General features: G+C 44.6%; 2 protein-coding genes across 2 annotated transcripts in view; one reads left to right on the top strand and one right to left on the bottom strand.

Annotated features, from left to right (window-relative positions):
* Nucleotides 1-11415, bottom strand: part of Emc3 (ER membrane protein complex subunit 3) — a 13626-nt gene extending 2211 nt beyond the window's left edge. The window contains exons 1-7 of the mRNA XM_021190252.2: nt 11107-11415; nt 6327-6384; nt 5894-5987; nt 4054-4158; nt 3488-3569; nt 1366-1445; nt 597-679 (exon numbers count right to left, since the gene is read on the bottom strand). Of these exons, the coding sequence (XP_021045911.1) occupies nt 597-679; nt 1366-1445; nt 3488-3569; nt 4054-4158; nt 5894-5987; nt 6327-6384; nt 11107-11261 (657 nt within the window). The 5' untranslated portion in view covers nt 11262-11415. The remainder of the gene's footprint in view (nt 1-596; nt 680-1365; nt 1446-3487; nt 3570-4053; nt 4159-5893; nt 5988-6326; nt 6385-11106) is intronic.
* A 2210-nt stretch (nt 11416-13625) lies between these two features.
* The window catches only part of Fancd2 (FA complementation group D2), a 64765-nt gene continuing 62840 nt past the window's right edge, over nt 13626-15550 (top strand). Inside the window, exon 1 of the mRNA XM_021191243.1 lies at nt 13626-13692. Within this exon, the coding sequence (XP_021046902.1) occupies nt 13629-13692 (64 nt within the window). The 5' untranslated portion in view covers nt 13626-13628. The remainder of the gene's footprint in view (nt 13693-15550) is intronic.

The following is a 15550-nucleotide window of genomic DNA, read 5'->3' on the forward strand; positions in this document are numbered from 1 at the left end:
CCACCACGCCCAGCTCTGGCTAACTTCTAAGAGATTTTTCTATATTCCTATGAACCAGAACTTTCCTTTTATTTTTACCTTTTAATCAAGTGAGATTTTGCTGTATAAACATTATACAGAGGGGCTGGATGGGTGGCTCTGCAGTTAAGATCTTTTGTAGAGGACCTGGGTTCAGTTCCTCGCACCTACACAGCAGCTCATAACCACCTACAACTCAAGTTCCAGAGTATGTAATGCCTCTTCTGACCTCTATAAGCACCTGAATGCATGTGGTCCACATATATACATAACCTTAGGTATACAAACATGGAGATTAAAAAAAAAACTTTCAAAACTAGAACAAGAGTAAGCTGAAATGAAAGTAATGGGAATATGGTTTCTCTCTCTCAGCTGTCATGAGGCGTCCAGCACATCCAGTGTGGATATACTGGACAAAGTGACCATTTATGTCCTGGATAGGGTGGGGCAGGACAGAGCATTTCATCATACTGCTCACTTGGATTGCACTTGAACATGAGCAACTGTGAACTGTGGTTGAGGAGGACTGGTGTAAGTCTGAGATACCCCTGTAGTTCTGAACAGTCTCTGGCGTGTACCTTGAAAGCTTTGTTGGTGTCCGCAGGCATGGCCATCGCTGCTCCTGTCATCTGCTCCTGCATCATTCGTGACTGGTCGGCGGCTGCAGCATAAGATAGGCCCAGTGAGTACCAAGGCTCCGTAACCACCCAGCACCCTTATGGGAGAACAGGCATGACTTATAGCTGCTTGGTGGTGGGTTTGAGAATTGGACACATGATTGGCCTGGTCACCCTGGTATGTGATTCTGAGAAAGTCCAGGAAAATGAGGGTGATTATAAGTGGAACACAGACAGTGTACCAAATGTCAATATGACACTAGACACTAACTACTGAGCCGGCTATGTGCCCAGGTATCTCACTGTTGTATCCTCTTTCTGCTCTTAACCCCATAAGGTAGCTATTAAGACCCTACTGTATAGAAAAACAGTCAGTAGTTAACAGTGCCCAAGGTCCTCATCACTGAACAAGAGCCAAATTTAGCACTGCTGAGCAATCTGCTCAATACAGGAACTGATCTAGCCAGGTCCTTCCTTAGGCTTCAGGTTCACAGGCTTAATGGAGAGCTGGGTTTTTACAGAAAGGTGTCAGACTCTGAGCAACCAAGTACTGCTCAGCGATTGCTGGGAGAAATGCTCATGTTCAGTCTGAGCTTTGCATCTGTGAAGACCGTCCTCAGAAACTCATGGACCAAAGCACTATGTGGGGCCATGCTAACCAACAGCAGGAAGCAGGGGACTACCCCACCCAACAGGCAGCAGCTGCTCACTAACCCACTCTGCTTCTTACCATTATCTTGGCCCAGGATTAGAGAGTAAATGCTCCGGAGCCCAAACACATTGAGGAAGTACCAGGATGCAGAACTCACCCTAGCAAAGCAACAGGGAGAGTGGGGTGGGTTATTAGGGAGGTGAACGGCGTTCACATCTGCACCACCCACAGCTGCTCACTGAAGTGAGAATCAAGACACACTCTAGAGAGCCAAGGCACACCCACAGAGGAAATGAACACAGTAGCATAGTAGCTATCATCTGACACATGGCACAGTGGGTGACATGGAGAGACCATCCACTCTGAACCTCATTCTCTAGGAGTGTTGGTGTGTTTGTGTGCTCCCCACTTAGTGGACAGGATCAAACGTGACCTCGGGGAAGCATTTGCAATGCTGAGGGTGAAGGCTACCTGAACAAATTTGGAACTTGATTGCCCACCCTTTATCTCACCACTGGACTTGGGAAGCCGTAAATGTGCTTTTACATGTAATAGAAACCAAAGAGCGAATGAAGAGTGCTACCCACATGGGAAGAGCTACGCTTGAATGCGTCTGCTTTGGCTACTGTTGTAGACTGTAAGTGTGTGTCAGTCCTGCAATGCCGGTGATGTACCCACAACAGTCACTCTAGTGCGTGTCTGTTGAAGCAAGCACTGAGTCCCACTGGAATGTTGCCTGGCTCCCGTCTGCCCACAGCGTGGGATGCATACCTGTGCAAATGCTGAAAAAATATACGCTTTTCTCCAGCCCTGGCATTTATGCTCAGCCAGTGAGCCTGCCAGGGAATAGTTTCACGGGTAGCTTTCCTTCTCACACAGAGCAGGGGGGGGGGGCACATTTTCTTTGCCCCGGGTTCACACAAGCAGAGATGGTTCTACTCAAACTAGAGGAGTCCAAATTGCCACCAGACCCTCCTGAGTTTGTTTCAGGCCAGTCCTTGAGAAGCCACAGACAGAACAGTCTGGAAGGACCATAGGAGTCAGTGTTACTGTACTTTGGGTATCAGACCAGTGTTTCTCAAGAGAGCTTTTAGATTCCAGCTTGGTATTCTGCTATAAGTCACTGGAGTGGAGAGAGGTGTAAGTACTGGTTATGGAAAAGTTGTGTGTGGACCACCATTATATTTGCAGACCTCACAGCGTTGCTGTGAGGCTAATTGGAACTAAGGAAAACGACAGTCCAAGCATTTCTATAATTTGGATCTAGAATGTTCTTTTAAAAAGTCCATGTGTTAGCCTGCTATGATGGCACATGCCTTTAATTCCATCACTCGGGAGGCAGAGCAGAGGCAGATAGACTGCTGTGATTTCCAGACCAGCCTGGTCCACATAATGAGTTCCACGACAGCCAGGACTATGTAGAGCCTGTCTCACAAAAAGCAAAACAAGCAAACAAACAAACAAGCTCATGTATTAAAGGCTTGGGCCTCAGTCTGTGGAACTAATGGAAAGTGGGGGAGCCTTTAGGAGATAGACGCCTATTGGGCAGTTTTAGGTCACGGGGTGGGGTGGGGGGTGTTCTTGGAGGAGATTGTAGGAGTCTGGACACTTCATCTTTCTCTTTTGTTCTGTTCCTAAGGTGAGCATTCACCTTCACTATATGGCACTGCCACACTCTGCTGCATCACAGATCCAAAGCACTGAGGCTACAGGCTCATGACATGAGTCCCCAATACGGTGAGCCAAAATACACCTCTCTTCTTCACAAGGTGATGCTCTCAGTGTTTCAATGACAGAGAGCTGACAAACACAGGCTGCATTCTCATAAGCTTTAAGGCATTGTTAAGAAGCTCTGCTTGGCCAGACTTCTCAACCTTTCCATTTTCCTGGGGCATGGGGTTGGGGGGGGGGGGGCGTCCTCAATACCTTCACTGCTTCATTCCTAAGATCTAAGAAGAGAGGCTGACAAACCTTCCTTTGGCAAGACGCCTGTAAAACTGTTTTAGTCTAGCAATGGCATTTCAAATAGAGCTTTCATTTAAGAAAGAAGAGAGAGAGAGAGAGACAGAGAGAGAGACAGAGAGAGAGACAGAGAGACAGAGAGAGAGAAGCAAACTTTCTCAAAGGGAAAAAACGTTATTCTAGTGGATGAAAACTAGAACTCCGTGGGGCCAGCGGCCTCTTTAGACACCACGCTTACCAGGATGCGTCTAGTGTGAGCAGCTCTATTCCTTGCTGAAGCATAGGCTTGAAGCGAAGCGTCAGTGGAAATGGGACCTTAGCTGTAGGCAAAGAGAAAAACACCATGTGTTTGCCTCAAACCATGCACACGAGCCAGCTGAAGTGTGAACACACATTCTTTCCTAGAGGAGGTGGGAACTCTGTATCATTGGCTTCTGGAAAATGATTTTCACAAGGAAACTGGTGGCAGCCTCTGGAGACCAGAACAGCTAAAATGTCACTCTGCTCTGATTTCCCTGAGGGATGACAGTTTCTAGACCGTGGAGCAAGCAGGTACTCTGGATGAACCATGACCTGACATTTGGGAGAAGTGTGCACTAAAGCCTCAGCTACTCCTGTGTCACCTTATTACAAAGCATCCACACTGGGAACTCTGAATCAGGTTAGAACTCAAGATTTTTGTTCAAAAAAGATGTTATTTTCACAGGAAAACATACTACCCATGAGGTGACGTGAGGTTCTCAGTGGCACTGAGATAGGGACCTGGGTGAAGGAAGCAGGAGGTCTCTTAGACCTGAGACTTACTTGTGACAAAGCCTGAGAATGTCATGTTGATCCATCCACCGATAAGAATCATTGGGAGGACATTCGTGACGTTCCCTTTCATCATGTCTGTGAGCATGGTGGGGTCTGAGACAAACACAGAAGAAAACACCAGCTTTCCCTTTGTTGGCAGAGACTCTTCACAAATCTAAGTCAGACAGCTGTTTTTAAGATAGGATCTTACTGTGCAGCCCAGGTGGTCTTGACTAACAGAGGTCTGCCTGTCACTGCTTTCTGACTGCAGGGTGAAAGGCATGTGCCAGCATAGCGAGCCAGCCGTCAGGTTACTGTACAAGTTCAAATGACCTCAGAACGTAAGATGCAGACAATTCCTCTTCACCTTCTCCTGTAATCCTCTGAGTTCTCTGTTGCATATCTCTCTTTCTTTTTTTAAAAAAGGGTTTATTTATTTTATGCATATGAGTACACTGTAGCTATCTTCAGACACACAAGAGGGCATCCAATCTCATTACAGATGATTGTAAACCATCATGTGGTTGCTGGGATTTGAACCCAGGACCTTCAGAAGAGTAGTCAGTGCTCTTAACTGCTCTCTCCATCTCTCCAGCCCTGTTGCATAACTTTCTACCTTTCAATCTGCCTTTGAAAATTAATTTTATGAAGAAAGGCTGACAATGTAGCTCAGGGGCAGAGCACTGCTGACCATACAGGAGTGTGCAGAGCAGTTCTCAATACCAAAGAAGAAAAATTAATTTTTGATGACATTTTCACATTGTCATGGTACCAATCTCTCAATATACATATACGTATTTTTTAAAGATTAAAAAAATTCACGTGGTTGTTTTGCCTACATATATCTATCTGTGCATTGTGGCCTCTTGCAAAGGCCAGAAAAGGCATCAGATTCCCTGGGACTGGAGTTATAGACAGTTGTGAGCTGTCATGTGGGAGCTTGGGACTGAACCTGGGTCCTCTGCAAGAACAGCAAGTGCTTTTTAAGTGCGAGTTACCCTCCAGCCCCAGCTCTCTCAATATTTTCATTCTCAGCCATTTCTACCAGGGAGTACCAATCCCTTATTTATGTGTTCCTAAAGAGTAATTCTATTTGGGGGGTGGAGTGGGGGTACAGTTTCGAGTCATAACAAGGCCTTAAAAATCATGGTTTTGAACACCTTTAATCTTTGGTTTAACAGACTAAAAGGACATCTTGCTTTGATTTGCATCCCCTGGACTAGTGAGGTGACTCTCTTTTTCTTATGTACACTGACATTCTGTTGCCCCTAAGTGCTAACGCTAGTATCTTCTGTATGGATCAGAAGTGTTAATTATCTCACCTAGAAGAAAGAGACTGGAAAGAGAGAAGGTCAATACAGAGGTCAATACAGAACAGAACACACTGCTTTCGTCTATTAGTCACTTTTCACAAAATGGGGCTGGCAGGAATCACACATCAGCTAGGTCACCAACTGTATGTTGGTGTGGGCAATCAGGGGGCAACTGCTCTTCATTCGGGTACAAGATGCAAGGTACTATCTTCTAGCAATGATCTAAACACTGGGTAGGAACTGCTCCCAAGTTCCTACAGCACAGAACAAAGAGTTCGATAAACTAGGATTCATGGATTGATTGGAAAAAGCGGGCCCCACTCTCAAGGCCTCCTGTATTAGGGGCTGGGATGCACCTATGCGGGAGAGTGCTCGCCCAGCACACATGGGGCCTTGTTTTCCAACCTGGACACTGCACAAAGCCTCAAAAGAGCAGCGCTCCCTCACCGCCCAGAGATCATTAGATGGTTCCTAAGTCCTTCACATGACTATCTCCTGGGACTTCATACTTAACCACCCATGTTGAATAAACATACCTGTCATAGGGGAAGGTGGCACAACCTTCCTTTTTGTTTTTTTGAAAAATCCATCCTCTGGGTTGTTGAAGTAATATTTTCGTGTTAAGAAAGACTAATAGAAAAAAAGAAAACCTTTTTTAAATATGAGAGTTGTGACATAGTAAATTGCCAAATTATTCCCCAGGGAACTGACTAAAGGCCCTTGGAATACACTTCTATACTCTGAGCTGTCAGGCTCCTTGGCAGCCAATCTGACACTTTAGCTGAGTCACATTTAAAAACAATTTCCTAAGAAGGGTGAGGGCAAGTGACAGCAAACACCACCAGGCTGCAGCTTAATAACTGGATCGCCACCTCCAGTTTCCTCTGGTATCCTCTTATAAAAACATTTAGGTTTTCACTGCCCTTACAGGTGAATGGTGAAGCCTCTAAATAAAAGATCAGTGAGTACCTGCTTGGGAATGTATTTTCCGTTTTCCCTGAGGACTCTGCTTCGAATTAGGACCTGACTGAAAAACACAAGACAAAGAGATGTTAAAATGTGAAACACGAAGAAAGCAAGCGTAAAGTAGAAGGCCCACTCAGACATAAGGGAGGACCTGGTTGGCAAAAGCTGGGTGTGGAAACTTTCCAAAAACCCTAAAAATCAATGAAACATATTCAACTTGCCACACAGGTTTTCACACAAAAGTAGTCTTCCAGAGTGACTGGGCTCTGAACAAATAAAGGTTTCTGAGGAAGGCAATTGGGGACATTGCACTTGGCCTTTCTGGATTCCACCTGAGATACAAAGGAATTCTCCTTGCAAGGAAAGAGTAGCTGGACAGTGCTCTGAGACTTGGAGGTAGGGTTAGGAGGAAGGTGAGGGCAAAAGAGGAACTTCCTCGGCCACTCAGAGAAATGAGGACAGTCTTCAAGATGGCTGTCACCTGACAGATAGCAGAGAGAAATTCCACCCAGGGCCCAGACCAACTTCCTTCTCACTCTTCAACACTTACTGAATACATTATTAGTGATTTTTAGAGCAAATAATATGCAACAGAAATAAAAATACCATACTTTTCCCTGGGTTTTCAAAAGTTGTTTAATGGAGGGAAAATCTTGGAAAGTGAGAAAACTGTAGGCAGAAATGCATACAAGAAAGCCACGCTTGGCTTTCTCACTCCTGCTCAGCACAAGGCACATGCTCCAAGTAGTCAGAGCCAGTGGGGTCAGTTGGCACCTCCACATGCCCAGCTGCCAGCCTTTCTTTCCTGCCAGTTCCACCCCACCCACCTCACTTCCTTCCTTGAGATATCTTCCACACAGACTCTTCCCAAGAACTCCACTCCTCTCAGCCTTGTGACTGTCCACAGCTTACACAGGCGTACAGGAGAGATGTGTGATATGTTCTGCTCCCTGGGAGCCGGCTACAGATACTCCATGAATGGACTCTGGACCAAGACTATACTCTCCTGAGTGTAAAAATGCCACATGAAAACACTAGTTTTGCATTTTAATTTTTATAAATATCTAAGAGTAAGTCATGTACTGGGTAGCCTTGGTAATTTGAAATTAAAAGACATTACTTTAGGATAGGAAAAAACCCCCACTGTGTAGTAGTGCTGTTTTGTTTTTTGTTTTTGTTTGTTTTTAAATTTCATAGGCTGCTTGTCTTAGGGTTTTATCACTATGAAGAGGTACTATGACTGAGGCAACTATTTGTTTGTTTGTTTGTTTGTTTTTTCCGAGGCAGGGTTTCTCTGTATAGCCCTGACTGTCCTGGAACTCACTCTGTAGATCTGGCTGGTCTCGAACTCAGAAACCCGCCTGCTTCTGCTGCCCAAGTGCTGGGATTAAAGGTGTGCACCACCACTGCCCGGTGAGGCAACTCTTATAAAGGAAAATATTTACTGAGGGCTAGCTTAGAGTTCCTGTGGTTTAGTCCACTATCATCATAATCATGGAGGCGTCCAGGCAGGCATGGTGCTGGAGGAGCAAACGGTTCTACATTTTGATCCAAAGGTAGCAGAAGGAAACTGTGCCACACTAGGTGTAGCTTGAAATTAGGAAACCTCTTCAAAAGCCCATACCTACACCAACAAGGGTACGCCTCCTTAACAGCACTACTCTCTATTGGCCAAGCATTCACACATGAGTCTACTGGGGCCACGCCTATTCAAACTACCACACCGCTCTTGAATTTATGATCTTTATGCCTTAGTCTTCTGAATACTGGGATTAAAGCACATACCATTATATGTAGCAAAACTTTAATTTTAAAAAAAAAACATATATACATTTATTTGGGATAAGGTGTTGCACACATCATGGGGTACATTTGGAGGTCAGAGGATAGCCTGCAGAAGTTGGTCTTCTCATTTTACCACACAGGCTGTAGGTACTGAACTGTGTTGGGTAGGTTCTGGCTGGGCTTCTCACTGCACCAAGTGTGAACTCATCTGTAGAATACTAAGAGCTGAGGGTCTGATGTCATTTAGAACCATTCCTCTAAAACTGTGAGGCGACCCAGGGCAGAAGACGGCATCATATAGTTATGATCAGTCTGGGTTAGCGTACATATACAATGTTCTATTACCCTGATTACTTTGGGGAGGCTGTTTGATTTCTCTGATTTTCCTTTTAATTATAAAAGTGGGGTTAGGATAGCATGCTTCGTTGTGAGGATAAAATAACAATTATTTTACAGGAATCAGAAACTGTTGAATGAGGCTGGAGCAATGGCAACCCACTTGCTGCTCTTGTAGAGGAGCCTGGTTCAGTTCCTAGCTCCCACATGGCACCTCACAACTAGTTATCTGTAACTCCAACTCCAGTGGATCTATCACCCTCTTCTGGCCTCCACAGGCACTACACATACAGTACATACATAGTACATACGTGCAGGCAAATGCTCAATCACAAAGAACAAAACAAAAATACATTTTTTTTTTTTTTGAAACAGAGTCTCTCTGTTATGTAGCTCTGGCTGTCCTGGAACGTTCTTTTCTTTCTTTCTTTCTTTCTTTCTTTCTTTCTTTCTTTCTTTTTTTTTTTTTTTTTTGGTTTTTCGAGACAGGGTTTTTCTGTGTGGCCCTGGCTGTCCTGGAACTCACTCTGTAGACCAGTCTGGCCTTGAACTCAGAAATTCACCTGCCTCTGCCTCCCTAGTGCTGGGATTAAAGGTGTGCACCACCACCACCCAGCTCTTTGAACATTCTAAGGAGACCAGGTTGCCCTGGAATTCTCACACATCTACCTGCTTCTGCTTCCTGACTACTGGGATGAAAGGCATGCACTACCATGCTAGCAAAAGTAGATATTTTAAAAAGCTAAATAAAATTTTAAGTACTAAGTTTTCTCCACTCCCCATCTTCTTGTAGTTTTCAAGTCTATACTAAGCTAACATTCTAGGCTTGCTTCAGGGGGCTATCTCTAGTCAGCTCTGAAACAAACACCACACAAAAACAGTCATAGTGGGCACTGTTGGGGAATAGAAAGAACCTAGGCTCAGAACCAAGATTTAGCTTAAAGTCCTGAATTGTCATCATCTATTACTATTATGGAACTCTGTTAAAGTCTCAGTTTCTACAAAATGAGGACAGTATCAAGCACATCGAGTTGCTTTGGGGTTTTAAATAAATTAATGAATGTAAGTCCTTAACAGTGCACTTAGAATGTTTCATAAAGCTGGCTTATTATTATTATTATTATTATTATTAAAGCAGCAGCATAATGAGGAAAGAAAAAAATAAGGAAAGATAATTGAAAATGCCAAAGGTGTACATTTTGGGGGACAGGTTCTCATGCGCACCAGCCTGACCTCCAGACCACAGGTAGCCTGCCTCAGCTTCTGATCTTCCTACCTCCAGCTCTGAGTCCTGAGATTACAGGCTTGCACTGCCATAGCTGGCTTATACTGGGGTAAGGAACCCAGGCCTTCAAAGCCAGTTGTTCAAGCAACTGTACACAACTGAATTACATCACAGTCTTATTGCTGAAGAAGTGTTTTAAGGGCTGGAGAGATGGCTCAGTAGTTAAGAGCACTGACTGCTCTTCCAGAGGTTCTGAGTTCAATTCCCAGCAACCACATGGTGGCTCAAACCATCCTTAATGAGATCTGACTCCCTCTTCTGGAGTGCCTGAAGACAGTAACAGTGTACTCACATACATAAGATAAATCTTTTTTTTTTTAAAAAAGTATTTTTAATTTGAGGCAATCTTTTTTTTTTTTTTTCTTTCCGGTTTTTCGAGACAGGGTTTCTCTGTGCAGCCCTGGTTGTCCTGGAACTCACTCTGTAGACCAGGCTGGCCTCGAACTCAGAAATCTGCCTGCCTCTGCCTCCCAAATGCTGGGATTAAAGGCGTGTGCCACCATGCCCAGCTTAAGGCAATCTTTAAATCACCAGCAAATGGAAGCCCAGTAAAAAGAAAGTAACTTTTAAATACGATAAAATGAGGTGTTTTGTTTGTTTGTTTTGCTTTTCTGTTCTCTGCAGAAACGTTTGAAACATTTCCTTAAAGTAAGTGATTCCTATGTGATCTGGACATGTCAAGGAACCAGCAGCACTTTCTTCAGATAGTCTCTGAAAATGACTAGAATAAGTGACTGAAAACTGTTACTGATTTTAATATGAAGTGGCATGTGTTTGTATTGGCTGAAGTTATGTCAAAGTTCTATCTCCCACAGAAAAACACTGTAGGAAGGCAAGCGAGGAGAGGAGGCAGGTGAAATGATCCATCACAACTCCTCGCAAGTCTCTGTGGTCGTCTCGAAGCTTTGAAGGCACTTTATGCCTTAGCATCTCAGCAGATCAGTACAGTTCTTTGGTAGAATATAGATTATGAAGTTCACTTGACTGGATGTTGGCAGGACTAAAGGTAATGATGCATCTGGCTCTCAGTGGGTACTCTTAATAACGGAACGGAGCAGGCTGGATCATAGATAACCTCACTGACGGTTGGCCACTAGCTTAACAATATTAAGAACGTTTTCTTAAACAGACTATGCCAGACCCTGGGCTAAAGGTTTTTAGGTATCATCTAATCTAACATCTACATGCCTGCTCTCTCTGTTAGGTACGTACTGAGATTATTCCCATTTTACAGACAAAAATGAAACGCAGCTAAGCGCCAAGGTCAACCCGTAGGAGCGCGATGCAAACTCAGTTAAAGCGATATAATCAATCCCTGCACTTTCTTGACCAAGGTCACCGGGAGTGAGGTCAGCAGGCTAGGGTGAGGGTTCTGACCTGTCAGACACTTGTTCCTGGGTGAGCTTCTTGTCGCTCTGCAGTAGGATTGACACGTAGTGGCGGATCATGCCCACGAAGAAAGTGATGATAACGATGGGCAGGACCACCCAGAGGCGGATGTTGGAGTCAAGCAGCAGCTCGGGCCCCGCCATCTTTGCTGAGAGTTGGCTGCGGGTCGGGAGGCGTTGGGTTCCTCCCGGCTTTCGGCTCCGGGCCTTCGCCCGCCCCTCAGGCTGGCTGGCGTGGAATCTGGGGCAGCCGAGCTTTCTGCGCGTACTGTTTCCAGCTGGGCCGCCAGGCCGTCAACTTCCGGCGCGGACAGGTGACGTCACGCCACGGCGCGGCTTTGATGGCGTCAGAGCGTCGTTCTTCTAGCGGGAAAGTCGAAAACGAAGGGAAGCAACTGGCGGGTCCCCAGTGGCTTTTTTAGGCTTTCCTGGGAGCGAGATGGTATCTCTCCGAAGTCAAACGGCCCTGACTTGATCTCGTGTTTCCCTCTGAACAGTGGCGGTTAATGATTACATATTATTGTAGGTAACGTATAATAAGAAATCTCGTATAATAAGACTTAATTTGAACCTGTTTTTAGATTTTGAGGCTTTTATTTTGGTAAGATTTATTTAACGTGTATGTATGATTTGACCTTCTGTGTTTATGTGCACCACATGCATATAGGAACCCCAAGGGGCGCAGGATCCCCTAGAACTGGAGTTACAGGCAGTTTTGAGCCGCTTGTTTGAATAGGAACTGAGCTTGGGTGCTCTGCAAGACCAGTAAGCGCTCTTAATCCCAGAGCGGTCTCTCCAGCCCAGGAACGTAAACCCTTAATAGAAATCATTGCCCTAATCTGGAGAGATGGTTCGGAGGTTAAGAGCACTAGCTGCTTTTCCAAAGGTCCGAGTTCAATTCCCCTTAACCACATGGTGGCTCATAACCATGTATAATGAGATCTGATGCCCTCTTCTCGTGTGCAGACAGAACATTGTATACATAGTAAAGTAGAGAGAGAGAGAGAGAGAGAGAGAGAGAGAGAGAGAAACTGGGTGGTGGTGTCAATGTCTTTAGTCCCAGCACTTGAGAGGCAGCGGCAGATGGATCTCTGAGTTTGAGGTCAGCCAGGTCTTCAGAGTGAGAGAAACCCTGTCTCAAACAAAAGAAAACAAAACAAAAAACCAAAACCAACCAAACAAAACCCAGTAATAATAATAATCGCCCATAGTCTTGGCTTTTAGGAGGTGGAGGCAGGAGGAGTTGCTGTTGGCTATGTATGAGTTCAAGACCAAACGGCTACACAAGACCCTAGAAGTTGAAAATAAGACAAACCCCCCAGATTCTGGCCTATATGAGGCCCTGTCCAAGAACCAAAAATAAATGAACAAAACAAGGAGTGTAGATTCTGGAACCAGACTTAGAGTTAGAACCTCAGCCCTTCCCCTGATTAGGAGAATAATAATGTTATCTTTCTTAAGTTAGCGTGTGAGAAATAGGTGGATTATAATTAGAGCATATAAGACAGGGTTGTTTGTTGGTTATTGAGATAGGGTCTCACTGTATATCCGTAGCTGGCCTGGAATGTAACTGGTAACTATGTAGACCAGCCAGTCCAATTTACATGGTGAAACCCTGTCTTAAAAATAAATACATACTAGAAAAATAGCTCAGTGGTTAAGAACACTTGTTGCTCTGCAGAGAATCTTGACTTGTTTCCCAGCACCCACATAGTGGCTCGTAACCATTTGTAGCTTCACTTCTGGGGGGGTCTAATACTCTCTTCTGGCCTATGCAGGCATCCGGTGTGTACATGGTCCACAATCGTACGCACAGGCAAATACTCATACACCTAAGATTTAGATATTTTAAAAATAAAAATGACTGTCTCTGGCAGGAGAACTCTTGCCTAGCACACACAAAGCTATGACGTGTTCAGGGAAATTGTCCTTGCTTTTCGTCACTGCTCCACCTAGGGTAGATTAATGGTTTTCATAAGCTCTCACTGGATTCCCTGGCTTCTCTTAGATTGTAGTCACGCAAATGTAGTTCAATATATTAAGACCTTGTAATGCTGTAAGCTCTCTGTGAGCTGGAATGATTGATGTCTTTCTTGTTTGCAGTGTTTGATGTTTGTCTTATAACTGCAGTCCTTAGCATCACCCTGACACAGGACTGAAGTAACAGGTTAGAGAGCAGGTGGATGAGCTTAGGTGACGGTCTTGAGTCTCAGATGATGAGCTATGGGGTTTCTCCTTTAGCAACAGAGAAGTAGCCTAGTGAAAGAAGCAACTTGGCCAGTTGTAGGAGTTGAAATATGCTCAGCCTTTGGGTTTGGGCAGTGTTAATGTGAAGACTCAAACCCTCTGTTTGTAGAGAGAACAGTTTTAGAATGACTCCTGGTCTCCAATTATGCTAGTTCTTTTGGTGTTGGAGGTAAACAGTATATCACTGAGCTAAATTTCCAACTCCTGGATGGTTTTTTTTTTTTTTTTAGGAAGAAATATAAGTGGCAGAAGACGTTGGTCAAAATGGTTTCCAAAAGGAGTCGGCGAGATTCTGAGGATAAAGAAACCCTGACAGAAGATGCCTCCAGTAAGTAACCTTTTGTTGTTATAAGTGAATCACAGATGCGTGAGATGGGAAAAGACGCAGAACTCCGGCTTCTCAAGAGCTGACATCTGTTATGGATTATTGGAGAGAACACAGAGATCCCAGGAGCTTAAGGATTGAGTGTCTACCTCAAATGCCACTTAGGGCTTTTGGACAACTTCTGAACTTCACTCTCCACCTTCATAAAAATAATTACTATAGAAGCTGGGTGGATGATGTAGTGCTTAAAGAGTACTTGCTGCTCTTGCAGGGGACCCAGGTTTCATTTCCAGCTCCCACATGGCACCCCACAATCATCTGTAACTTCAGTTCCAGGGAATTCAGTGTCCTCTTCTGGCTTCAGAGGACACTGTACATTCATGTGGTATATTTGGGTTCAGGCAGGCAAATAGCTATTCATATAAAATAGAAATACATCTTTTTAAAAAAAGATTTATATGAGTACCCTTTAGCTGTCTTCAGACACAAACCAAAAGAGGGCATTGGATCCCATTACAAATGGATGTGAGCCACCATGTGGTTGCTAGGAATTGAACTCAGGACCTCTGGAAGAGCAGTCAGTGCTCTTAACCGCTAAGCCATCTCTCCAGCCCAGAAATAAATCTTTATAAATATTATTACACATTATCAATATTATCTAGATCCTAAAACACAAAAATAAGAAATATTCACCCTTTTGAACAGCAAGTGGTCTGGGCGTGGTGAGACATAATTTAATCCCAGCACTTGGGAAGCAGAAAGAGGAGGATTGCTGTGGGTTTGAGGCCAGCCTGGTCTATACAGTGAGCTCCGGGACAGTCAGAACTACATAGAGAGACCCTGTCTCAAAAACAAAAAAACAGAAAAGAAAAACAATAAAAAGTAACTTGTCTCCTTTTATTCCTAAAAAAGTAACGGGTAAATGGTAGTGATAAATAAAGAAAAGTTATATCAAAGCAAGTAAGCCACATGCAAAGAAATGGTGAGAACTCAGTTAACAAAGTTCCTAAGAGTTCTGAAAAGGGGGCTGTGGGATGGCTCAGCCAGGGACGTGTGAGGATTTGAGTGTCATCCCCAGAACTGCTGCAAAAATGGTGATTTTGAGTTCCAGTGGCGAGGAGGTGGAGTCAGAAGGACTTCTGTGGCTTGCTGGTCAGTCAGCCTAGTGTACTCTGAGCCCCAGTGAGAGACTTTGTTTCAGAAATCAAGGTGAGGCAGTTGCAGTTGCTAACCTGGTAACTTGCTGGGCAGGCTTGGCAGCCTGAGTTCAGGTAGGAAAGAAAGAAGTCCTCCACAGCTGCCCTCCGACCTCATTCTCACGCTGTAGTGTGCGTGTCTACACATGTTTTAGAAACACATAGAAAGCTAAGTAAAGAATACAAGTTTTTAAAAAAAGCACGTTGGATGCCTTCAGAAGAACACTTGATGTTGACCTCTGGTCTACACACGTGTACATGCATATCCACATATGCACACCCACATGCACACATGCATACCTAAGCGTTCTAAATTGCATTTTGCATTTGTTTGGGAGCCTTCTTGGGACTCTTTGGGAGCTTTTGCTTTTCAAAAAGCACCTCTTGTAGCCAGTGGCCTCACACTTAGCTCCTGAGTGCTGGGTTACAGGCCACCACACCTGACCTTTACTTTCCTGGCTGCTAACTTCCATCTCAAGAGCCTGCTGAGCAATATTCACTCACACTCACACCCAGTGTTGACACTGCCTCCTTTTCCTTCTTCAATACTAGAGCTTGAACCTAAGACCCAAGTGGTAAGCGCTCTACCACAGAGCTACTGTCCTAGTCCTGCTCCCTACCCTAAGTGGTAAGCGCTCTGCCACAGAGCTACTGTCCTAGTCCTG

Source organism: Mus pahari, chromosome 2 (assembly GCF_900095145.1).
Source record: "Mus pahari chromosome 2, PAHARI_EIJ_v1.1, whole genome shotgun sequence".
Taxonomy (NCBI): Eukaryota; Metazoa; Chordata; class Mammalia; order Rodentia; family Muridae; genus Mus; species Mus pahari.